Source organism: Anoplophora glabripennis, unplaced genomic scaffold (assembly GCF_000390285.2).
Source record: "Anoplophora glabripennis isolate ALB-LARVAE unplaced genomic scaffold, Agla_2.0 scaffold85, whole genome shotgun sequence".
Classification (NCBI taxonomy): domain Eukaryota; kingdom Metazoa; phylum Arthropoda; class Insecta; order Coleoptera; family Cerambycidae; genus Anoplophora; species Anoplophora glabripennis.
The window spans coordinates 1,147,449-1,173,544 of record NW_019416361.1 but is presented as its reverse complement, the minus strand read 5'-3'; the positions used below and the strand labels follow the sequence as shown (position 1 = coordinate 1,173,544).

Sequence of the window (26,096 nt, the reverse complement as noted above, 5' to 3'; positions counted from 1 at the left end):
TAGCCCAGTCGGGTTGTCATTTAACCGGGAAAAAATTAGGGACCACAATTTTATTGTTCTAACCTTTAGGGGGGGTCAATAGTAGTGTAAATTCAGAATCGCGACTGAATTCCACCCCTGCGTCAGCCGCCATCTTGATTTTAAGGAAAAATCGTTTTTGCTCAATATCTCAGCCATTTTCAACTTTACAACAAAAATGGTAAGGACTTAAGTTGTTGCAAATGCGATTTCCTACAACTTCTTTTATTACAAATTTTATCGTGCGATCGATATTTTTCAAGTTAAGAGGGAAAATAGTGACAAAGTATAATTATTGAATTATCTCGTTTGTTATTGACTATACGACATAAATGTACATAAACAAAGTTGGAAAGAATTATATTTTCTACAGTTTTGATCCCTTTGATTTTTTCGCTACTACCAAAATTTAAGGTCGTACGCCTATGGCAAGCCTAACTAAACTCAAGGGATCAACATACCATAGGCCTGACGTCTCCGCAAGCGTAGGACCTTAAATATTGGTTATAGCGAAAAAATTAAAGAGATCCAAATTGTAGAAAATATAATTCTTTCCAACTTTGTTTATGTACATTTATGTCGTATATTCAATAACAAACGAGATAATTCAATAATTATACTTTGTCACTATTTTCCCCCTTAATTTGAAAAATATCGATCGCACGATAAAATTTGTAATAAAAGAAGTTGTAGGAAATCGCTTTTGCAACAACTTAAGTCCATACTATTTTTGTTGTAAAGTTGAAAATGGCCGAGATATTGAGCAAAAACGATTTTTCCTTAAATTCAAGATGGCGGCTAACGCAGGGGTGGAATTCAGTCGCGAGTCTGAATTTACACTACTATTGACCCCCCTAAAGGTTAGAACAATAAAATTGTGGTCCCTAATATTTTCCCGGTTAAGCCCTTTTTTTGTCTAACCTGACTGGAGTATAAACTCGACCAAGCAAAGTGTTAAACGCATTCACACACGCACAAACGACAATGGAATGCACGGCCAACATTGTTCACCGGCACGTCCGTCCGACTTTAGGGTCTCGCTAGATGCGTATCGAATAAGTTGATCGATGCGAATCTTCAGATCAGACACTGACTAAATTGATGTCGCGTATCCAAAGAGATTACAATATCTCGTAAACCGAGCCCCAAATCAAAATCTTACAAGAGTGAGAAAATTAGTATAAAACGCCGCTTTACCTAAAAAAAATATTTAGAAAGCATAGGCGTACTCAAAAAGAAAATAGGGGGTCCATGGGTACTGCAACTCCCCTCCCCTCCGTTCGCGCTTTGACATTTTAAACCAAAATTGCACAAAAAGTGTGCCGATTAAGATCAAAATATATGCTAAATTTCAAAATACATATCTCTATAATCACCGGAGTTATCAATAAAAAAACATTTTTTAAATTTTAATCTTGACACCCTATATTTTGAAAATGGGACTCCGAAATTAAAAGTGACCTAAGAAAAGTCTGTAGTGTAACTAAAATTTGTTTGACTAAAATTACATAAAAGAGAATCCGGCCTACAGCCTAACCTAACCTAACCTAACATTTCCGATCTCTAAAATAACCAGTGGATTATTTTACTGAACGGTAAACAGAAATTATGCCATTTTTGAAGAGAAATACGTTCCATTATCATACTTTGCTGCATCATTTCTCTAGAGTTCTCCAAAAAGATGTGTTACCATTTAAATGACAGAAATATTCTTTGTAAGATTAAAAAATAATATATCGCAGTGCTTTTTTTTCATTTTTTTTGTTATGGGCCATTTTGATCACATTCTTATGTAAAGAATGTAATTCTTAATAATAATCTTAGTAATTCTTAAAAATAAGCAAAAAGTAAATTCACCATTTCCGAAATATAATCCCTCAATTTTTTTTTGAAAAAGGAAAAGTTAATATTTCAAAAACGCGTAATAACTTCACAAAATTCGATACAGTATTTTATTTGCTACATTAGTACTTAACTTGCAAAATTAGGTTCGTAATTCTGCGTTTTAATAGCCAATAAGGTAGAAGCAATACGATATTCTTTTTATGGTGGGTCCGAAATTATCGAAAATATCTTAATAATAACGCAAGATCAGTTATTTCGAGCACCTTGGCGCCAGTACAATTTTTCTCGGTGTTTTCGGGAGTCGCTCGCTACCGAATTTCTATTTTTACTTTGTTTTGGAATCTCTGTTTAGACGTCAGAAACAAAACGTCTAATCAAGCTTGTGTGTGTCAACAACCGTGATTCGGATTCGTGCCAGAATTAAATATATTTTTTGTACTTTGCACCTCACCAAATATTAGAAGTATTATCAACAGACTTAGCGTGTTCAACTTGTTTACTTTTTTTGATCTGTCACTTATGTCAGTCACGAACAGTGTTGCCAGATGAAAAAAAATATATATGGTATCCGACACTTGAAAAAAATGGTATTTTACTGAAAAATATGGTATCTTGATAATACAAAAATAACAATGTTTTATACATAATCAATAAATAAAAAAATAACAGTAATATAGAATTTGCATTTTAAGCTCTATATTTAAGTGACAAAAAACGGGTCTATTTCTGGTCCTAACACTTTTGGTTAAATTTTAACGTTAAGGCCACAGTTAAAATTTTAACCTCCCGTTGTTTAACCATATATATATATATGTGTGTGTGTGTGTGTTTAACCCGATACTGTATTCTGTAAAAAATTAAAGGGTTTATTTTAACCAAATATGTTAAAATTCCGCGGGACCAAAATAGATGCTGTTAAAAGTTAACGGCTTGACAAATGGTATAATTGATGTCTAATATTTATAACATTACAATGACCCTTCAAATTAAATCATTCCAAGCTTAATTTGCAACCACAATTTCATGTGGCTGCAATTTGTTGTTTAGCAAAATATTGCTGACTTCTGAAAATCTACTGGATCTGTTTTTTGCCGTGCGTGAGGCACGTTTCTTATTTTCATCCCCCATAACTCGGCTAAATGCACGAGTTTCATACATGAGCCACGTGTTTTAGAGAGTAGAGTAGTGATGTGCCATGTTTCGTAAATACCTTTTATAGCAGCACATGAAATAAAAATTTTTTGTTAAAAATATGGTAGTAAAATGGTTTCTACAACCAAAAAATGGTAGAAAAATGGAAAATGGTATCCTCAAAAAACTTATAGGTATGATAGGTGAAAAAATGGTATAAATACCATAAAAATGGTATATCTGGCAACACTGGTCACGAAGTTCTAGCATTAGCCCATAGATTAATGAGATTTTACAGATCAACAATTCTCTACTTTCCACCAACTCGCGACAGCAGCGTCTCTTTCGGCGCGTTCCCGTACTATAAGGGGGGGGGGGGGCGAACTTCGTTAGATGTGTACTTAAAATGAATATTATTTAGTTTTATTTAAGGCGCGTAATTGTAAATTAACTTTTTCTAGATTGTAAATTGCGAAATTACCTATATTAGTGATTTTTTTATCTAACGCAAGAATTGCAACTTTAAAATGTTATATTTAAATTTCATTCAAAAACAGATTTCAGATAAATAAATAGACCAGGGTCGATAATTTTTGAAACCAAAAAAAATTGTAGTAGGATGAAGCCCATTGGAAAAGAAAGAGAATATAACAGAAATGAAAGGAAAAATAATTTACGGGCGATCTGAGGTCGGGAAGTGAGCTGAGGGGGTGAGTTTTTAAAGGTAAAAAACGGTTTCCCTTGATTTCCAGAAAAACTACAAGTCTTATGGAAAAAAGTTAAATGAGTTGTAGGTAATAAAAAGGTCTACAACTTTTGTATTTACACTTTTTTCACATAACCTCAAAATTTATGTGAAAAATTCAAATAACCAAGTTTTTGGTTTTTTTTTTTTACCAAACAAATTTTTTTTTCACGAAATTTGGTGAAAACTTACCTATTTGTGTCCCAAACACGTTGTAATTTTTTTGATTTGTAATATTTATTTTTTCACCTTATTTTTACTTAATATCGAAAAAGCACTCTAATTTTCAATCGAAAATTCTCACGTCAAAATATCTGCTTTTTTAAAAACGTCGGTGGGCTTTTTCTTCGTTGAAATCTCTATTTTCTGATGGTGTAAAAAAATATATACATTACTATGGTAAGTTTTCTCAGGAAATTTGAAAATGGATCAAAGTGCCGGTTATAGCAAAGCGTAAAAAATAATATTAGATGTTATGTTTTATTATCTTTTTTCAATATTTTCTATAATTTGTTGCCTTTTACGCAGACACGCCAATGGATTTTCGTTCCCGGCACGCTTCATCCCTCTTACTAGTCCAAAAGCTAGCGATGAGTCACTCTATAATTTCGACCGCGGAGTATAGAAGTATGTGGCAATGGCCTACGAGATCAATGGTTCACTGAATGACTATATTATGGTGAATTTTTGTTTTGACGGGAACTTACGTACGTTGATCTAATTTGCCTAATTTATTTTTGTTTGTTAAAAGTCAAGTGAGCGAATGTTTTTTAAATTATTTACAATTTTGTATTATGTGTATACACCACTTATATAAAGTAATGAATAAACTGAATTTTTTTTGGTAAAAACAATGAGTCGATTTTTATTTTTAACTATTGGTATTCATAGTGAGATTATGTATACAGGGTGATAGTTTTTTACTGTTTTCATAAAGTTCCTCAGCAAGTCTGCAGGGTGTAACTTATGAAACGAGAAATGCTTAGCTTCCGAGATACTGGGTGTTCAAGTTAAAAAAATTTTAAATACAGTGTGACCCATTTTAAAGGGAAATAATCTTGTAGAACAGGATAAAAGAGGAGATACTGGACAATTTTTAATTCAGAAGGAAATGGCATTATTATAATTAGCCAAAGCCAGTCAGATTTTGTTTTATTTTCTCATTTTTTAATGGTGGTGCTTCCATTTTAAAATAATCTCTATCATATTACTTCAAATTCCTGACTTTTTCAAGGGGACACTGTCTTTGCCCAGGGTGCTGCCGCCACACCGATTGACCTGCTGAAAGCTATGACGGAGGTAGGCAAAAAGAAAAATTTAAAGGACGTCAACGTCTGTCACATGCACACCGAAGGTCCAGCGGCGTATACCGATCCTTCCTGTGAGGGTATTTTCAGGTATTGCCTGGAAATTTTATTTGCGTATTTAATTATTTATTTATTTTGTACGCAGGTCGAATTCGTTCTTTATGGGGGCCAATGTGAGGAAAGCCGTAGCTGAGGGTAGAGGGGACGCCATACCGATATTTTTGTCAGAGATCCCGTTGCTCTTCTACAAGAAGATCATCCAACCTGATTTTGCTGTGATCCAGGTAATAATTGCTAACTTGAATTAACGAAATTAGGAACTGAAAACGGAGCAGTTGATTGGCCGAATTTAAAAAACCCGCCGTAATTTTCAAAATCAACCAATCACGTGTTCTGATTTCAGGTTATATTTGAAAGGATCAGTCTTAGAATTGTTACTGAAAAAATAACCCATCATCAAAATCAGATTTGCGTTAAATAGAGCTTACTTTTACGGTAACTTAAAAAAAAAAGAGAAATCACCTACGCCCATTTGTTCCCAAGATAACTTTTTTTATAATGTTAATTGTTAATTAACTATTGGACGTACCGGGCCAGGATTTTGGAGACAATTAAATAAAGGGTTAAACGTTTGAGGGTTGACTATAATGAACGGCCTGCACGCAGGAGAAGGAGCGCCGGGCCCGCGCATGCGTAGGAACGCCGCCCTCGGCCGCGCGCGAGATTTTTTTTTAACCGAATTTGAAACGTTCAAGACAAAAATCTCGCGCGCTACTGAAAGCGATGTTCACACGCTTGCGCGGGCCCGTCGTTCCTCCCGCGTGGAAGCTATCTACTAATAATTTTTTCACGTTCAAACTCGAATTCGACTGGAGTATTAATTTTGATGAGAAGTTTATTTTTAATTCTACTAATATATAATATGATTTGAAAAGTATGGTAATACAGTGTGATTCATTTCAAATGATAAATATTATATAATTTTTTCAATGAGCAGTGACTATTTTTTCATGGAATGGTGGTACAAACCATATTGAGATGATACAGTCAGATTTTATATAAAAAAATTAGCTAAACAGTTATTTTTTTCGTCAAATTTAACACTGAAAAAGAATTTAATGTAGGCTTTTGTAACTCAAAGTAAATTCAAATCATATGTAATTTAATAGACTTTTTTAAGCTTTTATCTTTCGAAGGAAAAAAAACGTATTAAATCAGTCACTAAATACCTTTTCTTACAAGGGTGTTTCCATTTGAAATGGGCAATACTGTATAAACAGAATTATGCCTTTAGGTATCTCCTCCCGACAACCATGGTTATTGCAGCTTGGGAACCAGCGTAGACTGTGTTAGAGCTGGAATGTCCCACTCAAAAATAATTATCGGTAAGTTTGTTTAATTCAAAATAAATGAATATACAAGGTGTCGCTGAAATAATTGTCAAAATTTTAACCACATATGTAACCTTTCAAAAGCTGCTACTTTTTTCAGGCCTACAAGACCTCTATATAGCAAAAAAATAAGATTCAAAATTTAAAAAACCAAATGAACCAAGTTATTGGAGAAGTTAATGCTGTTAAAAATCGATTAAATCTACATAATTTTCGAATCCCATAACGGAGAAATACTGTTAATTTTGTCGCGATTATTTTATGTTTGCAAATGCAATTTTTTTCAGCTCAGGTTAATCCACGTTTACCAAGGACCTTTGGTGACGGGATAATTCACATTAGTCACATAGATTACGCCGTTAAAGTAGATACCCCTCTTCCCGTTCACGGAGGCAAACCACCCACCGAAATAGAAGCTAAGATAGGAAAAAACATCGCCGAGAATTTGGTTGACGATGGCGCGACACTCCAAATGGGTAAGTGACAATTCACAATACACAAATTTAGAAATTTACATTTAAGAAAAGAAAAAGGATCTTTTGCAAAAGACAGCAAACTTTAACTTTTTTTATTTAATTTATATTAAGAAAAGTACTTAAATGCGCTACAAATAAATAATTACAGATAATAAACTTTTACTTTTTGATAGTATTTATTTTTACAGCAACTTTGACAATTTTTTTTATTGACACGTTTCGTCTCTAAAATAAATAACACTTTCATACAGGGTGATTCAGAACTTATCCAAAACAAATTTTTAAATGTACTCTTACAAATACAATTTTGTAAAATAAAATCGGCAGTTTGAAAATGATTTAAAAATATACTTCTGCATGGCACTGGAAAATGGTCCACTGTAGAACCTGACCTTTGCACAAGGCAAAGCATGCAGTCGGCGACCGGCACGGCGACAATGTGTAGTAAAAAATGAACGGACGAAAAATTGAAAGGAAAGAAATAAATAAATTTTTATAGCTCCTATTTTATATCAGCAAATTCAACTGTTTTTGTCGCTATTGTTATTATTAATTAATAAAATTAATTTGTGGTTTTAATTAATAAAATAATTTGACATACCTGATGTTACAACAACTTTTCAAAGTTTTGTCCACAGACGTGATATTTGGGCCGCCTTTTCCAGTTTGTATGAACTAACACAAATGTTGTCTTGCTTCACCATAGCAGAAATGTTATCTTCCTTCGCCATTAAACCATCAACTCCGAGTTGCTATACACGTAAACCATTTTTAAGACTTGAAAAACTAATGTAAACACTATCGCCAAAGTCGCTAGAGACTACTGTACCACATCGATGTAAGGGTTGAATATACTACAACTTCAATATTTTTTTTCTCGGAATAAGGATTTTACAAACATTTTTTTACGATATTGATTCCATTTTTCATGACATCCATTTCCAAATTTTTTTAATAAGGCACAGACACATGTCATATAGGAAAAATTTGTGTTATTCAATTTTGATAAATATCAATATTAGTAATTGCATTTGTCATAATTTTTTTTTAATGCTATCTGCTTTTCCGACTTTCAAAGAAAATTTAACAATAGTGTAGAATTAAGTAAAATTTACATATTTTTCTGTCGTTTTGTTTATTCTTTACTTGCTTGACATATTAACAGTTTAAGAACAGAATATTCATTTTCATTTAACATTACCATTATCACATGTATATTGCTGCTTTATATTAAAATTTTTCATTAAATTCACACTAGAAATGTAAAGGAGTATCTAAGTACCAATAAAAAAATACTGCAATTAAAGTACTACTCACAATTTGCTTCAATGTTTATAGTACAAAAATTATAATATGTCGGAAAAGTTACAGTTTTAACATAAGTTCGTTGAAGAAAATTCTATATAAAGTAAAGATTATTTGTTTATTTATTTATTTATTTATGATATTACTATTTTTCAGTTAATGCATGGTATGCTATTAAATACATATTTGTAGTGATAGTTAACTTAATCTTAAAACTAAATATTTGTGCAACCATTTGAAGAAAAATTGTTGCTTTAACTACACATAATGATGATCTAACTGCAAATATATTTGTGCCGCTCCCATTTAATAAATCATAGTTTTTTTTTTAACTGCACAGTTTAATCATTGCGATTTATTTGCATTATCAAACTGCGAAGTATCCAACTTATGGATGGAAAATCGTATGGTTTGCGCAGATATTTGCCCCACGTGGATGTAGATATTTTAACTGCACAGATAAATTATGATTTAGCTGCATGAATCAAATTACAGATTTATAATAGATGGAGAATCGTATGTTTAGCAGATACGTGTGTCGTATCCATTTAATAAATATTAGCAACTTTTAAGTGCACAGTTTAATCATTACTATTTATTTGCACATAAAACTGTGCGACATATGGATGGAAAGTCGTCTGGTTTGCGCAGATATTTACCCCATGTGGATGAAATAAAATCGTAGATATTTTTAACTGACCAAATACATTATTACGATTTAACTGCTCGGATCAAACTGCAGATTTATGACTTGTTTATGGGAACTCGTATGGTTTCCGTACATCCTTGTCATTTAATAAATCCTAGCTGTTTTTAAACGCACAGCTAAATTAGTACTGTTTATCTGCACATATCAAACTGTGCAAATAAGTCTAACATGTGGACGGGAAATCGTATAGTGTGCCATGTGGATGAAACAAAATCCTAACAAGTTTTAACAGTATCGACATAATTTATCTGTGCAGATAAATCTGTATGTTTTTTTTTATTATATTTCTATTGTATGAATGGAAAAAGCAATTTTTAACTGCACATTTAATTTATTACAATTTATTAGCACAGTTCAAGCTGTGAAGATTTATCAAACGTGGAATTGAGAGTATGGTTTTCACAGTTATATGAACCAAGTCGATGAAATAAATAATGGAGAGTTTAAATTGTACAGATAAATCACCAGGATTTATCTGCACTGATTGCAGTAAATCAGACGTGGCAAATTGTATAGTTTGCACAGATATTTGTGCCATGTGGATAAAATAAGAAATTTTTAACTGCACTTACATAGTCATGATTTATCTGCACGATAAAACTGTGCAGATTTTTTTGACTTGTGATTTGCTTGTACCGATATTTCTGTCTTGTAAATGGAATAAATGGTAGTGGTTTTTAACCGTACAGTTAAATCGTTATGATTTCTCGACACAGCTCAAGCAGTGCAGACTTATCTAACGTGTCGATTGCAGACTGTATGGTTCCCACATGCATTTGTGCCAATTGTAAGGAATAAACCAGCAATTTTTAACTGCACAGTTAAATCGCTACATTTTAAACGTGTGTTGTCCATTTTATTAAAAATAATTTATGTTTATTGTCTTGGAAATAAGAAATTTAACGGAACACCATTTTAGGTATTGGAAGCATTCCCGATGCAGTATTGGCTGGTTTGACCAACCACAAAGACCTCGGTATTCACTCGGAAATGTTCGCCGGTGGCGTCATCGACCTGGTGAACCGAGGTTGCGTTACCAACAGCCGGAAATCTATCCACAGGGGCCGTATTGTGGGATCGTTCTTGATCGGAACTCAGGATTTGTACGATTTCGTTGACAATAACCCTTTCATTGAAATGCTGGTGGTCGACTATGTAAATAGTACAAGTAAGTCAATGGCTGCTCCTATTTACTTAAAATATACAGGGTGTCTCACGAAGAAATTCGCAAAGTACAAGCAAACATTTCTTAGTTAAATATTACCGTAGTATATATTTTTTGTTTAATTCATATTATTTTTGTATATTAAGAGATACATTTTTTAAAGTGAATTGCGCTTCCTGTTGAGACACACTCTATTTTTATCCGTAACGATTTAAGAAAATATAGTGTGTTATTTATTAAATTTCAGGCATTATCGCGAAGCAGCCAAGGATGACTGCGATCAACTCGTGCATAGAAGTCGACTTGACGGGTCAGATCTCGTCCGATTCCATCGGAACCAGGATGTACTCGGGCTTCGGGGGCCAAGTAGACTTTATCCGAGGCGCAGCTGAAGGTCTGGACGGGTTAGGAAAACCGATCATCGCCTTGCCTTCCGTTACGACCAAGGGAGACAGCAAAATCACACCCATACTCAAACCAGGTGAGTTGGAAGTTGTAATATTTGATAATTTACTCGAGTATATCGGATACTTCACTTTAAGCGATAGATGGCGCTGTTTCCATTCGAATCGTATAATCATAATTTTGAATATCTTGGATGTGATTTGTATTTCATGTTTCTTTGTCATTGTATTTTATATTATGGCACTCGCCTTAGGTTCCTGCAGTTTTTAAAAATATTTTAACGGCTATTTTGTCGCTTTTCCAACCTCCAAAACGATTAATTGTAATGATTTCTGCTCATAATCTACTGAGAAGGTACATCTCCAAATGCCAAAACACAAAATCACTCAAAATCACGAAATACCGATCTTTGTGAAATTCTGTAAATGGAAGATGAAAGTTTCCGACCTCAACTCAAAGATGGCAGCACTCGTAAACAAAAGCCAGGGAATGTGTTTGCGCATCTTTTGAATGGTACTTACCAAAATTTCAGCCAATTTGGACGCGCATTTGTTTTACAACCGTTTGAGTGAGGCGATGTGAGTGTTTATGAAAATGGAAAAAATGGAATATCAAGTTGTCATTAAATATTTGTTTTTGAAAAACAATAGACTGGGTACGGGAATTCTGGGATTCTGCACCATCATTTACCTCCGTGAAATTTTGGACAGCTGAATTTAAAGGTGGTCAGCTTGGCCAATCCAAAAACTACAACCACGACGATAACATCGCTCGAGTTCTACAAATCGTGCTAAACAATTGTCGAATTAAAGAGAGAGGGACAGCAGAGGCTGTGAATATGTCCAAAGAATATGTCTGTAAGATGTTGAATCAAGATTTAGTCATGAGAAAGCCGTACGCGCGTTAGGTGCCTCGTTTGCTCACGTTAGTTCAAAAACGTGTTGGAATGAACATTTCCAACGTTCTGTTTAGGCGCAATAAATCCCAGAAACAAAAATACAGTCAAAACAGTGGACTGCGAAGGGGGAATCGGCTCCAAAACAAGCAAAAACTGGTTTTTCATCTGGGAAGGTTATGGTGACTGTTTTTTGGGTTAGTCGTGGAGTTATCTTAATCCATTGTCTTCAAGAAGGAAAAACCATTGCAGGAGCATACTACGCATCTTTACTTGAAAAGGTGAAGGCAGAAATTGCGGAAAATTGCCACATTTGTAGAAAAAAAAATTGTTGTTTCACCAAGATAATGTGCCGTAATCACACCTCAACGATTTCTTGGCAAAAATCCACGAATTACGGTTTGAACTGCTTGACCATCCTCCTTACTCACCAGATTTAGCCCTGAGCGACTTTTTTTGTTCCCTAAGCTAAAAGTTGCGCTTGGAGGACCGAGATTTTCGTCAAATGGGGAGGCCATCACCTTCGTAAACAAATATTTTGCGAGAAAAGATACCAAGTATTGAAAAAAATTGAAACTGTTATAACTTTTTTATATAAAAAAAATATATCTATTTCTCTGAAGAGATAGTTTACATTTTTTAGAATAGATTGAAAAAATATATATAAAATTCGTTCATTTTTCTGCTTGTTACGATTTTTTAAATTTCTGAAATCATCCCTTAATTTCTAGTCTCTCTAACTCTGTTAATTTAAATAGTACAAGAAAAAGTCAATAGACCATTTTTATGTAGAATTTTATGTTCTAAAACTTTTATAAGAAACTTTTTTTCTAATCCTTGCCCCTTTTGAGTTATATTGAAAAACCCCTTTATTTTATATTTTTTCACTCCTGGTGGGGGTTGAAAACAAAATTACTATCACTTATTGTTATTATATACCTCAAGCTAACTTATGTCTCAAAAGTTCAGGCAAGTTGATCAAAATTGCAATTTAAAGGCCCAATTAATTGGACTGTATGTATACCTTCACTAGTTCGTCACATCTACCCAGCAACAATAGCAAAAACAGCAACTACCTAAACATGAAACAATAATTTATACTCTGCGGTCGAAATTATAGAGTGATTCATCGCTAGCTTTTGGACTAGTAAGGGGGATGAAGCGTGCCGGGAACGAAAATCCATTGGCGTGTCTGCGTAAAAGGCAACAAGATATAGAAAATAATGAAAAAAGATAATGAAACATAACATCTAATATTTTTTTACGGTTTGCTATAACAGGCACTTTGATCCATTTTAATTATTACAGCATTTTAAAACGTCCCAATTGTGTTTTTTTAATTTATAAATTTATTATAGCCATGGAATTAGACCCCTCGTCTACGCTTATGCTATGACGTTTCTCAGGACGGGTTAAATCAAGTCCGTTTACACCCACTAAAAAAGCATTTCCCTATTCCCTACCAAGTGCAAAAGACAGAGATAGAATATAGATCGACGTTCAGTGTAACTCGGTCTCTAGACGATTATAGATTCTATCGATGTGCGTAGCGAGCGGCACAAAGATAAATAATATTGAACCGTTTAAAAATCATTTTATATTTTATATGCATTATGGTAATAGTGTTTTTATATTATGTCTTAGTCACTCTCTATAATTTCGACCGGGGAGTATAGTAAAATATTGTTGTACTACAGCACTGAAAATTTACATTTTAACTTGCTACTGTCCTCCATATTTAAAATAAATCAGTATTTATTCTTCCTCTGAGGCAGTTAAAGAATATTTCCCGAAGACTGTAAAAATAATTAATTTTTTCCTAAGAAAGTCCTCTAACAAAGTCCTATCAAAATTCAAATAGTGTTCTTTGATACCAAAAATCGATCTATCTCACATACAACAGGACTCCTAAGTGTTGGTATTGCAGGAAACGACTACTCTATGTGCCACATGTCCCAGTTAGTATTGAATTACACCAACAATATTTAGTAACTAGCTGGTAATAAATTATTACGCAAAATATAACCTAAAAATGATGTTTAAATGTAATTAAAACAAAAAACGCATTTGACACATTGAAATTGTTAAACAATGCAGTCATTAAAAGAAATATCTTTTGTTTTTGTTGTTCTAACGTCATCTAATTATAAAATGTATATTTAAAAGAAAAAAATTAAAAAACAATGTCTTAGAAGCTGAGAGGTTTTAAAAAAAATATTGTTGGACAAAAGTTGAAAGTTTTATGAAAATATTTTTTTGCTGATTTTTGGTACGCCGATCTATTAAAAAATACTATTATTGAGGCAAATGTTGAAAATAAACTAAGTTAATATCATTTTGCATTACATAAGTATTTTGGTTTTTGAAATCAGATAAAAATAGTTATAGTTTGTGGCATTATTTTACAAGACGCCTGGTATAAAGTTATATACACCCACTTTATATACAGGCTCTAACTTTGAATGAAGGTCATACTTATACCGAGGCTTGCTTCCTTCAGAAACATGTATCAACACATTTATTTTTTCAAATTCCTCCTTGAAAAACTTTTTTTTAAAACCTATTTTAGTAATTTTTGTACCCGCCACTGGTCAAGCTAATGTAACCTCAAATAACTCCGCGCTTTAGTCGCAGCGCATGCGTAATTGGGAATTGGTCTCTGCATTGTTGTTAAATCTCGTACTTAAAGGAAAGGTTATTAAAAAAACAAATTTCCTGTTTACTCATATGACTTTTATAACACTTCTCTGAATTTATTCCCGTCCAATATTAGCATATTGGCGTTCAAAGCTCGCACAATCTCTTAAATGTGTAACCTCCCACTTTTAACTATGTGGACCTCAGGACACAGTTTGTTTGTTGACCCGCACTATCTCCCTCCGTGTGCATTGTAGGTTGCCAACAATCTTGTTACAAATACGTGTATATTACATTGCATATTAAAAACTAATTATAACTCGAGTATTTATTTGATTAAAAAATAAGAATTTCAGGGGAACACGTACTATTACCCCTAAAAAACTCGCCCCAACTTAAAGTTACAAACTGTATATTTTTTTAATCACGATTTCTTAGACTAAACAGGAAACTTAAAAAAAGGAAAAGGTAAAAGATATTATATCCACAAAATTTGTAATGAGGGTCAGTACAGATTAGCGTCAAGGTTATTTGCAGTACAGCACTTATCTCTTAATTGGGCATCTGCTTTAAAATATAAAATAAAAGTAAATATATCAAATTGTTCAGTAGCTGATACCGATGCTAGCTAAAGAAAAAAATCCAGCTATCCAGAAAGGATTGTTTGAAAAAATTTGTGCCGAAAGTCCTTTTGATTTTTAAATATTATTTACAACTATTTAAATATTTGATGCATATATTTTCATAGTAAATGAATATGTAATACACCCTGTATTATTTTTTTTGTACGCACCTATATTTAGATCAAATAATAATAGACTTGTTCTGAAAGCATTAAATAATAAAATCGTGTTTCCAATTGCCTATAAGCATTTATAGAATGTAAACATAACAATTATCTACACAGGAAAATATTAATTTTGTCATTTATCTTTCCAATGATAATAGCATGACGTGCATGTGACCGATGTACATATTTATAATTTCAATTGCATCATCGAAATTTTGAAGACCTTCCAGTTATGATCTAATTTTATAACTGCTTGTTTTTTTATAAAAAAATATGTTTTCACAAAAATTCACTTAATACGAAACAAAAATTCTGTTTTATTTTATCTTAAAATTATCTCGCTTTTAATTGTGATTAATGATATCTTTACCGAAATTAGATGGGAGGAACATTGCTTCATAATTTTGGTACTTTAGTCTTTTTCCACATTATTGTTTTATATACAGGGCTTGCGTTTGAAAATTTTAAAAGTGTGGACCACTTAAAAACAATGATAAATCCTGTCGTTTCAAATCTATTGATTAATTTTCGAGATATTTAGACAGAATCAAACCAAATCGTGTTTAAGTTTTGAAATTGAATATCTTTTTTTACACGAAATATGATTGTAAAACAATTTAAAAGTGCTACAAAATAAAATATAAAAACATTTAATAAGTAGAGGCAAAAAACACTAAAAAATAACTAAAACTACATAAAAACAATACAAACCTTGGAATACAAAAAAGCAAAATATTAAAATGATACAAATAACAAAAATAACAGAAAAGGTACAAATAAAAGAGAAACAAAAATATGTATCTATTGAAAACATGTTTTTGTCAATCACATTGCAAGATAATACTGAAAGTCTCCATAATATGTATTATAACTGTTTAACGTTTGACATAAAGGCGACTTTATAATAGAATATTGGTCTGCGCAAAAGGTAATGTCCTGGAGCCCCACATTAGGCACCATGTCGTGGAATACGTTGATTGGCCGCAGAGTTTTCGGACGTCAACGCCCCAGCGTCTTGTCCTGTAACTCTGTTGGGCGCCGGTATTAACCTCTCAACATCATCTTTAAGCAGTGGCGGCTATCTTTACTTCTATACCATACCAGGAAGGGCAGAAATATTTAAGTAAAAATATTGAAAAAAAAATCAAATTTGATAGTTTTACCTTAAGTACTATTAAAATATAAGGAAAATAAGGAATAATAAGGATAATAAGGAAAATGGCTCAACATTATTTTTTAGTGTTTTTGTCGGAAAGAAATTAATCTTAACTAGCTACTTTTTTATTAAAGTTTGGTATTTCTCGCACTACTTCACTGATTTTTCAGTAGATAGCATTACAATGCTGTTGGTCTGTCTAGTTTTACTGTTAAGTATTTTAAAAAACACAAGAAACAATATGCAACTAACAAAATTTTACACCACACCTGAACAAATTACGTTTAATAAGAAAATACAGCTGTAAAAAGCTATTTGGTTAGGGGCGAACTAAACAGAGCCCAAACTGCATAGTAAATATGCGCCACTCCGTCTTTCACTGCTGCGAGACGATAACCATGACCACCGCTATAAACACTACAGATTTAGGGGCGAATTACGGGGAGCCCAAGTATTCAGTGTTTCAAACCTACAGCCTCCCGCACCAGCCGCCACTGTCTTTAAGAAAGGCATTTTATAGACAGGAAATCGCACTTTTAGTACAATAATGATTTTTCACTAAAATCAATAATTATCTTAATTTTTTTTACAGAAATTAAGTTTTATCCGACTGTTCCTTTTTCAGGTGCTGGAGTTGTAACCACTAGGGCGCATGCCCACTACGTAGTAACCGAGCACGGCATCGCCTATCTATTCGGCAAATCCCTCAGACAAAGGGCGCACGCTTTGATCAACATCGCCCACCCTGATCATAGAGAAGCACTAGAGAAAGCCGCTTTCGAACGCCTTAAAGTTATGCCATCTCCTTAAAAGCAAACTCTTATTTTAAAGTAATATTTTTATTCCAATTATTTTTTACATTGTATTATACGAAAAGTTGTGTATTTTGTTTTTTTTTTTAAGTAAACAAATTGATGAAAATGTTTTTATTAAAATGAAAATAGACATGTACGCTTGATGCCAATAAACGAGTTTTCAAAATTTTTTTGTACCTGACAATGTGAGAAAAAAATTGAAACTAGTGCAAGAAGAAGAAGATATTTGTAGCATGTAGCATTTACAAATAGGTAAGTATAAATATTTTTTGAAAAATCCGGAAAAGCTTAAAGAAAAAAGGTAGTTATTTAATATAATGTGAAACTTGACACGAAATTACATGAATTTGAAGTTATTTTCATAATCTACGAATTATTATTTATGAATAGCCGAGTTATAATTAGTATTTTTAAACTACCCTTTAACTCTTGTCTACGCCGTCACTGGCCAGCACCCGAAACCGAGTTGATACAGAGTTGCTAGTTGTTGCCGTTTTAAAGCAACTGTACGGAAGTAACAGTGCCATTGCTTTGAACTAGTTGAGTGAACAGTACTACGGTCACTTTACATATTCCAACGAAGTAAACAATTGCACGCAACCACGTCGTGGCCTTAAAAGTAGATAGGCGTGCATTAGGAAAGCTAAAACGGGTGCTGTTAAAAAGTTATAAAATTCTAAACAAAATCAGTATATTTTTTCCGATTGTTTCTTATTCAGCCATTTAAACATCTTAAATTAATCCAAAACAACGTCCAACAACAACAACTTTAAACCGCGAATGATACGCACGAAATATACGTTTTGAAGTACGATTCTGAATCTAAGGTCGAGGATTCAATACATTTTGACCAATAGTTTCGCAGGTGCATGTGCTTGATCATTGTTTACACGATTGGAATATGCATGTTGACGTTATGATATGAACATGGGCAAAAAAGAAACGGCAAGATATCTTGACAGATTTCTGCATAAAGTTAAGTTTTGTTTCTATAGTAAATAAATAAAAATTTAACCTGACCTAACCAATTTCATGTAAAAATGTGTCTGTTTATATAAAGTTAGGTTAGGTTAGGTAAAATTTTTATTTATTTAATATAGGGACAATATACAACATCTAGCAAAATGAAACTAAACAGTGTTTAGGTTTTTAATTATTTTAAATCTTATATCGGTAAGTCCATGATTGCGTGAACTTTTTTTTAGAATCAAACGAAAAGTGCTTATGTTCTGAAATTTTATACCGATGAGGCGTTGATTGCGTGAATGACCTTTTTTTTAATAAAAAGGACCTCCATAGAGCTTGCTGTCCCAGGCCCCACCATAAGTTAATACGGCCATATACAGCGTGATGATAAAGTTTGGAACAAAATTCATAACTTTTATACTGAGTGATTTAAAAAAAAAACGCCGTGACAGGTCGAGTTTGTTCTCGGGAGGGACATTTTTTAAGATGATCAGTTATATACAGGGTGACCCAGAAAAGATTTCTTATGGACCACTCTGTATATTTTTTCATATTCGGATAAAGCTTAAAGCTTTCTCTTACGAATACAGTGATGGGTCTATCTCAAATAACAAGCGAGATATGGCTAGAAAATGACATTTATTTAAAAAAAATATTTAATGTCATTTTTCATAAGAGAAATTGTACTTGGAAACGAAACAAATGCAAATAATTAACGAACAAAAAAACGAAAGAAGTTTGCAAGTTCAGCAATAAAAATTAGGGTTATTAAATTTCGGTTGTTGGTCGTTCCTTAAAAACAAAAACACCACTGTTGTAGCGTGACAATTTCACAAATTAGTACGTTATTATTATAACCTTAATAAACTTAACCTTAACCTTAACAAATTTATCATTGAATTTTTTGGAGCTTAGAAGGAATAGCACATTTAACAAAACGTGAAAGGATAGAGATCTTAATGATGATGGTTGGACATGGTGATAAGCTACGAACCCATGTGAAAGCATGTGAGCTGTTTAATCACACATGCTGACAAACCACCAGTTGCAGGATCTATAGTAGGATCGTATTCGATGCAAAGTAGAGCAACAAATTGTCGGTTTTTTATCAAAGGAAAATCGTGTCGTCATTTTTAGGACGCGTAAGATGAACCATTTCCAATTTTAAATGAAATTGAATGTAAAATCTGAAATACTGCATCATACGCATTGTGCTCTGGTAGTAGCTGTAGTCGCCCAGGTGCATCGAGTGTACAAAGTGGTTGGTTATATCTCAAATTCTAACCTGGTGAATTTGGTCGTAAATCAGAGAACGCCTCCAAAAAACAAATAAACAACAGTGGCGCGTACAGATGTGAAATGTAATACATATGTGGAATTTAAAAAACAAAAATTGGATTTATAATAAATTACATTTAAAATAAATAGTTTATGAGAATAAGGGAGATGCCTTTGTTTTTCATTTTGTCCTTCATAAGTATATAATTGTTAATCCATAATGCATAAAGAAATTAATCAATTTCTAAACCCCTTAAAACCGTACCGCACTGGACCCTTGACAGGCAACGATGTGTTACCACATATGTGGTATTACTTTGCATCGAATATGATCCTACTATAGTAATCTTGTTAAAGAGGAAGACAAACAAATGAGAGTGGGGAAAATTTAAGACTATCACGGACACATTGACATCATGAAACGATATAGTCGATTTAATGTCAAGGAATAATAAATACATATCTTCAAATTTCTAAAAATGTTTCCCCTTATTGGATACCTAATTACATGTGTTTTAAAAGATGTATAGATCACTCATTATCAACGTCGTCAGATCTAAGAATACGGTTATAATATGGAGGTAAAAATGCAATAAATATTGGTATGGCTAATTTGTTGGATCTGAGAGTATTACAGTTAAATTATTTCTATGTTTGGTATAACGACGATTTAAACTTCTAGACGATTCTAGAAACGAGCTTTCTTCAGTAGAAACTGAAGATTAAGTCATCTAGCCTGTATTGGCCACACTTGTGTGTATTGGATTTCCACTCATTGGTTTTTATGTATGAGTCGTTATCAATAAATTTCAGGTAGTTCTTCATCTCTATTGAAATTATTTTGATTTTTCAGGACTTATATCTATGCTTCTTGTTAAAATATTGGTCAACTATTTTGGTATTACCTACTTAGATCTATTGAGTATCTGTTCTGCACTCTGATGATTTCTATGTTGGTAACACTTGTGGTTCTTTAACCTCGTGCTAACATTCCTGTCTGTTTATCCAATGTATATTTTGCTGCATGTGCATGCACACGAGATACTGCAGAACTCCCTGATATGTACGTTCTTGTAGCTCGTCTTGGAAGAGGCTTATCCCATCGTCCTTGAGGTGTAGACGATACTAATATTGTATTTTCTAAAGAAACAGCATATTTTAACAACGCTGATAGGGTAGATATATGTTGTCAGATTTTTCTTGTCTTATCTTGGTGTTAGGCTTTCTACTGATGGATATAGCTATAAGCTGGATGGTGATGAAACTCAGTCTTCAGATAGATACCTATCTGTATTGGCTTCTTTGTAAACATTATGCCTTTAGGGTACCATCCAACTTCCTCTTAACAAAGACATCTAGGAATGGAAGAGTACCGTTTTATTTTAACTTCATGGTGAAGCGGATCCGGATGTATTTCGTTAAAGAATCTCAATCAGATTTTATCTCAACAAGGCAACTAAGTCCTTTTACTCTCAAATAGCCAATATGATATCAATCGGCCAATGCTCTAAATATTAGTCATTAAAAAGATTCAAATACATAAATAATAAAAACCTGAACATACTTTATTGAAAACTAATATAATCAACTTATGTTATTATGTATACACTTCCTATACCATTTCTACGACCTTATCAATATATTAAAATCCTCAATAAGAGGTGGGTAGGTACACATAAAATATAACCGGCTTATATTACTGTGGGTATAACATTTCCAAGTCATCCTCTATGTAACCTTCAAAGTTATCGTCTATATCTTTCATTTTGTCTTCGATTGACCTCAGCCTCCTCAGTTCCCCACGTATCTTTTCTAGTTGGTCTGTCTTCCAAGCTTTCAGTACGTTGATAGCCCGATGTTTAGAAACAGTATCTGGAGGAAGACCATAATTAATTTTCAGTTAGGTGCATGCGTTTGAATTCATGGAAAATCAAAATTTGGGAGATGCAAATTTTGATTCACTATTGCAAAATGTTTAGTTTAAAAAGGTACTAATAGGTTAAAGAATAAGTGGGTGTCTTTAACATATTTTAATATAGGTAGCTACCAAAGAAGCTGGTAAACCTCGTAAAAACGACATTAAAAAAATAGTGCGGTAAAAGTAAATGGAAAAAATGCAAGTTGCAAAAAAGTTGCAACGTGTTTTTCACTTTTTTTACTGCGCATAGACGAAAATCTAGACGATCTATCGGCAAATCAGTCATTATACAGGGTGGCCAAATGAAAACGAAACAGAGCCATTTTCAGAAACTGCGTCAAGATTGTAGAAAAACGCTCAGAACCGTCGATGTTAGATTAAAGGGAGACATTCTTTGCTGGTATTTTTGACTCCGCCACTTTCACCGCCAAGCAAGGATAAGCATCACCCCAAAATATTTAAATGGCATTGGGGGTTCAGTAATATTTCTTTTGAAAGCTCTTACAATTCTCTTTACAACAGATTTTAAATTTTATAATTCCTCCCAATACTTTGAAAAAAAAATTAACATTTTAAAATATAAATTATGTTTAGTTGCTGTTCAAACTGATAACCGCCCGCTTCCATACAAGAATAAATATTTTGTTCGAAACGTTCGCGCACATTCCGAAGCATTTCCGGAGTGATTCGACGGCATTCGCAAATCTTCCAGCGACGCTGGCTGTGTTTTATAGATTTTAATTTTTAGGTATCTTCACAAAAAGAAATCAAGGGGCGATAAATTCGGTGGTCGTGGAGGCCACTCAATGCTGCCTCTTCTCCCATTCCAATTCCGTAGAAACCGTCCTATTGAAAAATCAAATGATCTTCATCATACTCTGGAACATTTTCAATAATATCAGTCAAGGCAGGGTCAATAGCGTCTTCCAGTAATTGCAAATACATTTGGCCAGTCAAATTACAAAGAAGAAAAAAAAGGACCCATCAGCCGGTCACCGAAAATTTCAGCCCATACATTTAATTTTTCCGGTTGCTGTGTGTGCACCTCGTGAAAAACTCTTGGGTTTGAATCGGACTAATAGCAGCAATTGTGACGATTTACCGTCCCGTTCAAGAAAAAACTGCATTAATCAGAAAAACAGATGTTAAAAAGGAACTGTGGATTGTTCCCTGCTCGCTCACTCATTATTTTGCAAAATTGCAAAAAGCGGACATAATCATCCTCATGAAGTTCCTGGACTAAATGTATTTTGTATGGATGGAATTTATTCTTCTTCAAAATGGTTTGTATGCTAGTTCGATTGATCCCAGACACAGATGCCAGCTGCCTTGTACTTAATGTAGAATCAAAATGAACTTGTCCCAAAACTGCAACTTCACTAGCTTCATTAACTATAGGTTTTTCAATTTCTCGTTTTTTATTGGCTACGTTCCCTGTCTCTTGAAATTTTTTTACTAACTCTAAAACATACTTCCTCCTGACATGTCGATCTTCATGTTGTTCATTAAATAGCTGAGCTGTTCTATTCGCACATTTATTGTTCATAAAGTAAAGCGAAATAATATCTACCCTTTCCACAATGGAATAAACCATACCTAGTGTTTAATTTTCAAAAACACAATTAAATAAACTACCAACCAACGTTTCCAAATAATACTAGAAAATAATTTGGAATCCACTAATTTTACGTACTTAACTCGAATGACTGACATTTTTACCGTTACTAATTGTACATAAGTTTCAACTTTAAAATCAAAATTCTTAATAAGTATTGGGCGGAATTATAAAATTTAAAGTCTGTTGTAAAGGGAATTGTAAGAGCTTTCAAAAGAAATACTACTCAACCCCAATGCCATTTAAATATTTTGAGGTGATGCTTACCCTTGCTTTGGAGTGAAAGTGGCGGAGTCAAAAATACCAGCAAAGAATGTCCCCCTTTAATCTAAAATCGACGGGTCTAAGCGTTTTTTTTTACAATCTTGACGCAGTTCCTGAAAATGGCTCTGTTTAATTTTCATTTGGCCATCCTGTATATTGTTGCACATTGTTCCTACTGACTTCTAAACACTGACGGTATTATTATAACGTTGTGAGTTAGCATACACAAGTAATAGAATCAATGAGCTCATACCTGAAATTTTACATGTGGTCTCTTGCACAGAGAGATCCAGAATGATTGAAGTGTTTGGAGATCGCAGCCTGTGCCTGTCTCTGTCAATACTACAGATTTTTATATGCTAAAAGTGGTGTTAGAAACAGGCTGCGTTCCCCAAACGCTTCAATCATTCTGGATCTCTATATTATAGATCAATCCTTTAACTTGTTGTAACATGTCGCGTTCTAATAAGCCACCTTTCAACTAGGAATCAACTAGGAATATTTGCGACATTTTCTTACCAAGGTTCTCGATAGACTGAACACCGGCAGCCTTCTTGATGTTCTCCAGCTCGTCCTTAGCCTCAGCGGACGTCATCGACAATTTCGAATCCTTCGATGCCACAGTAGCTGGGCATTTATTAATCATTTCTTCGTAATTTAAGGAGAACGGCATGGTCTTTACTACCATCGACTGAGTACCTAAAGCTCCGTCGACGTAGTGAACGGTTTGGTCAAGTTTGGTGATGCCGGTTAGATCTTTGGCTAGATCGGCGTATTGGTCCAGAAGGATGTTCTCGATGAGGTCGATGCAGATCTGCACGTCCTTGGGATGGTCGCCCTGGCGGGTGTGGATGGTTTTCAGGAAAGCCAAAGCCCACTGCAGCTGGGAAATGCCTGGAATTTAAGGAACAGACATTCCCAGGAAAGTTACTAGTTGCTTGGGCGGTGAACTGAGGTTAATCTTTCATAGACTTATGGTCGTGCCAAAATAGTAGGGAGTAGAGTCATAAAAAAATCAAACAACAATTGTTACTACTTCTTAATTCGACGAAATAACATTGTGTAATCTCCCCATGGAAATTGTAATGTACGGTTCATTTCGCAAAGTGTTCCGATAATATGCAGAGTGGAAAGTTAAAGTTTAAGTTAAATAAAGGTTGGCCCCAACATTCCTAATAGCTGTTTTATATTGACAATTTATTGATCAATTAATTCATGAAGTCGCTTCATCAAGAAATTGGACAAGTGTAATGCACCAAATCTGCTGTCAAATAACTTCATGAATTCATCAAGTTCTTGACGAATTAGAGCATGTTCTAATTTTCGTCAATTTCTTCGTGAAGTTCGGAAGTACCAACCCAACAGATTTCCAGCCTCAGATCAGTAATGAGGTTATGTTATTGGAATATGTAAATAATTGTGTGGCGTCGTGCTAGTTTTGCATTGTTTTTACTGATTTGTTACTTACAAAAACTATAATATTTATATCATATGTGTCAGAACGGTACCGCTGTTGTGTCACTACAATTATGAGTGGAAAGGTCACATTTTTGAAATTTATTTGCTTCTTTAATTCATTGGTAGAACTGATTCATACGTCAAAAAACTTGACATAGTCTGTAGCAGTGTAAAACCACACTGTTTACCAATAAATTCGTGAATTAATTCATGAAAAACTTCGTCAATTTATTTATCAATAAATTGTCAATGTAAAACACGTCAATTTTTATTTTCAATGGGGCATATTACAAAGAGGTTTGGTTATTTATTAAGTTACAGGATTTATTCCAGTTAAACCTTCTACTCTGTATCTACTTCGTACATTGAAATGACAATTTGTTCATTTGTTCTCTATTCAATGGTTACATGAAGGAAATATGGTCTCCAAGGCTTGGCAAGATTCAAACATCAACAACAGGAAAAGAAGCATTTTTACAAGGTTTTACTGTGAGATTAAAAGCAGTCTCTAGGAAAGAACGACGATTAATATACACCTATTGGAATATAATCTACGTGTGTTCAAATCATGACGCACAGAAGCTTAGCGTGAAGATATGGATAGCGGGTACCAGAAAAATAGTTTGTGTCTATATTGCCTGACATTGAACCTGGTGCAGTGATTGTCATGAAAAATTACCAAAACCCGCATGGAAAAAAGAACAAATCAAGAAATCGTTGAATGGAAACTATATTTAGTATAAAGACATTATGTTAAAAGTACAATTATTAGCGATTGCACAAAAAAGAAATCAAATACATGGACAGTGGATGAAAGAGTAAAAATGAGGGTAATTTACTATTGTGATCACATTTTTTAAATTTTCTAGGCACCTCATACATGGCATGTTAATATTCACCTTGGCGACCTCATTTTAAATACAAGCAGAACTTTTTACAGTGAGCTTTTTTCTGTAAAATGTAACATAAAAGTGTTTTCCTTTTATTCACTCTAACCCTGGACATGCAAAGTTGATACGTCTTCATTCTTATCAGTACAGTGAGAGAAATATTATTTAGCCTTAAATAGNTAAGGAATCATTGAATGGAAACTATATTGTGAGCTTTTTTCTGTAAAATGTAACAATAAAAGTGTTTTTCCTTTTATTCACTCTAACCCTGGACATGCAAAGTTGATACGTCTTCATTCTTATCAGTACAGTGAGAGAAATATTATTTAGCCTTAAATAGAAATTGTTTAATCCTAACAAAATATCTGCTTTAAGGAGGTATATCGGATTTATTCAAATACACAGATGTACTTGAAATTTATATAGCGTATAACCCAGTGCTCCCTCTGTGCGTCATATTTTTTTGAATTTTTTGTTTGAATCTAGATTTTGAGATATTGTTGTTGAAACTTGTTCATTTTAATATAGGTTTATATGGCGAAGAATGGACGGTGCGGCTCTTTTTTTGTCCATAACTGAGAAAAAAATTTAGAAATTTTGAAACAAAACTTTTCCATAGATAGTACACAGTATTATCTTATTTTTGATGTAAAACTAATGAAAGTTTTGAAACAAAACTTTTCCATAGATAGTACATAGTATTATCTTATTTTTGATGTAAAACTAATGTAAGTTTTGAACATAGTGCAGCTGTATTAATTAGAAACAGAAACCAATAATTGCATTTCTGTCCGATTTGAGGATTAATGTGGCAACGTCGCAATCAGCTGACAGCAAGGAGGGAATACATTTGAAAGACTTGATAAAAACGAAATTGATTTCAAACATATACATTTTTCCTAAATCCCATGTACATT

At 33.4% G+C, this 26,096-nt stretch overlaps 2 protein-coding genes across 2 annotated transcripts in view; one reads left to right on the top strand and one right to left on the bottom strand.

Moving 5' to 3' along the window:
* LOC108917154 (4-hydroxybutyrate coenzyme A transferase) overlaps positions 1–16,946 on the top strand; it is a 20,750-nt gene extending 3,804 nt beyond the window's left edge. Inside the window, exons 2-8 of the mRNA XM_018723628.1 lie at positions 4,974–5,136; positions 5,192–5,330; positions 6,341–6,431; positions 6,725–6,913; positions 9,847–10,095; positions 10,340–10,573; positions 16,601–16,946. Coding sequence (XP_018579144.1) covers positions 4,974–5,136; positions 5,192–5,330; positions 6,341–6,431; positions 6,725–6,913; positions 9,847–10,095; positions 10,340–10,573; positions 16,601–16,785 — 1,250 coding nt within the window. The 3' untranslated portion in view covers positions 16,786–16,946. The remainder of the gene's footprint in view (positions 1–4,973; positions 5,137–5,191; positions 5,331–6,340; positions 6,432–6,724; positions 6,914–9,846; positions 10,096–10,339; positions 10,574–16,600) is intronic.
* A 3,647-nt stretch (positions 16,947–20,593) lies between these two features.
* Positions 20,594–26,096, bottom strand: part of LOC108917139 — a 14,894-nt gene continuing 9,391 nt past the window's right edge. The window contains exons 4-5 of the mRNA XM_018723599.1: positions 23,351–23,725; positions 20,594–20,906 (exon numbers count right to left, since the gene is read on the bottom strand). Coding sequence (XP_018579115.1) covers positions 20,731–20,906; positions 23,351–23,725 — 551 coding nt within the window. The 3' untranslated portion in view covers positions 20,594–20,730. The remainder of the gene's footprint in view (positions 20,907–23,350; positions 23,726–26,096) is intronic.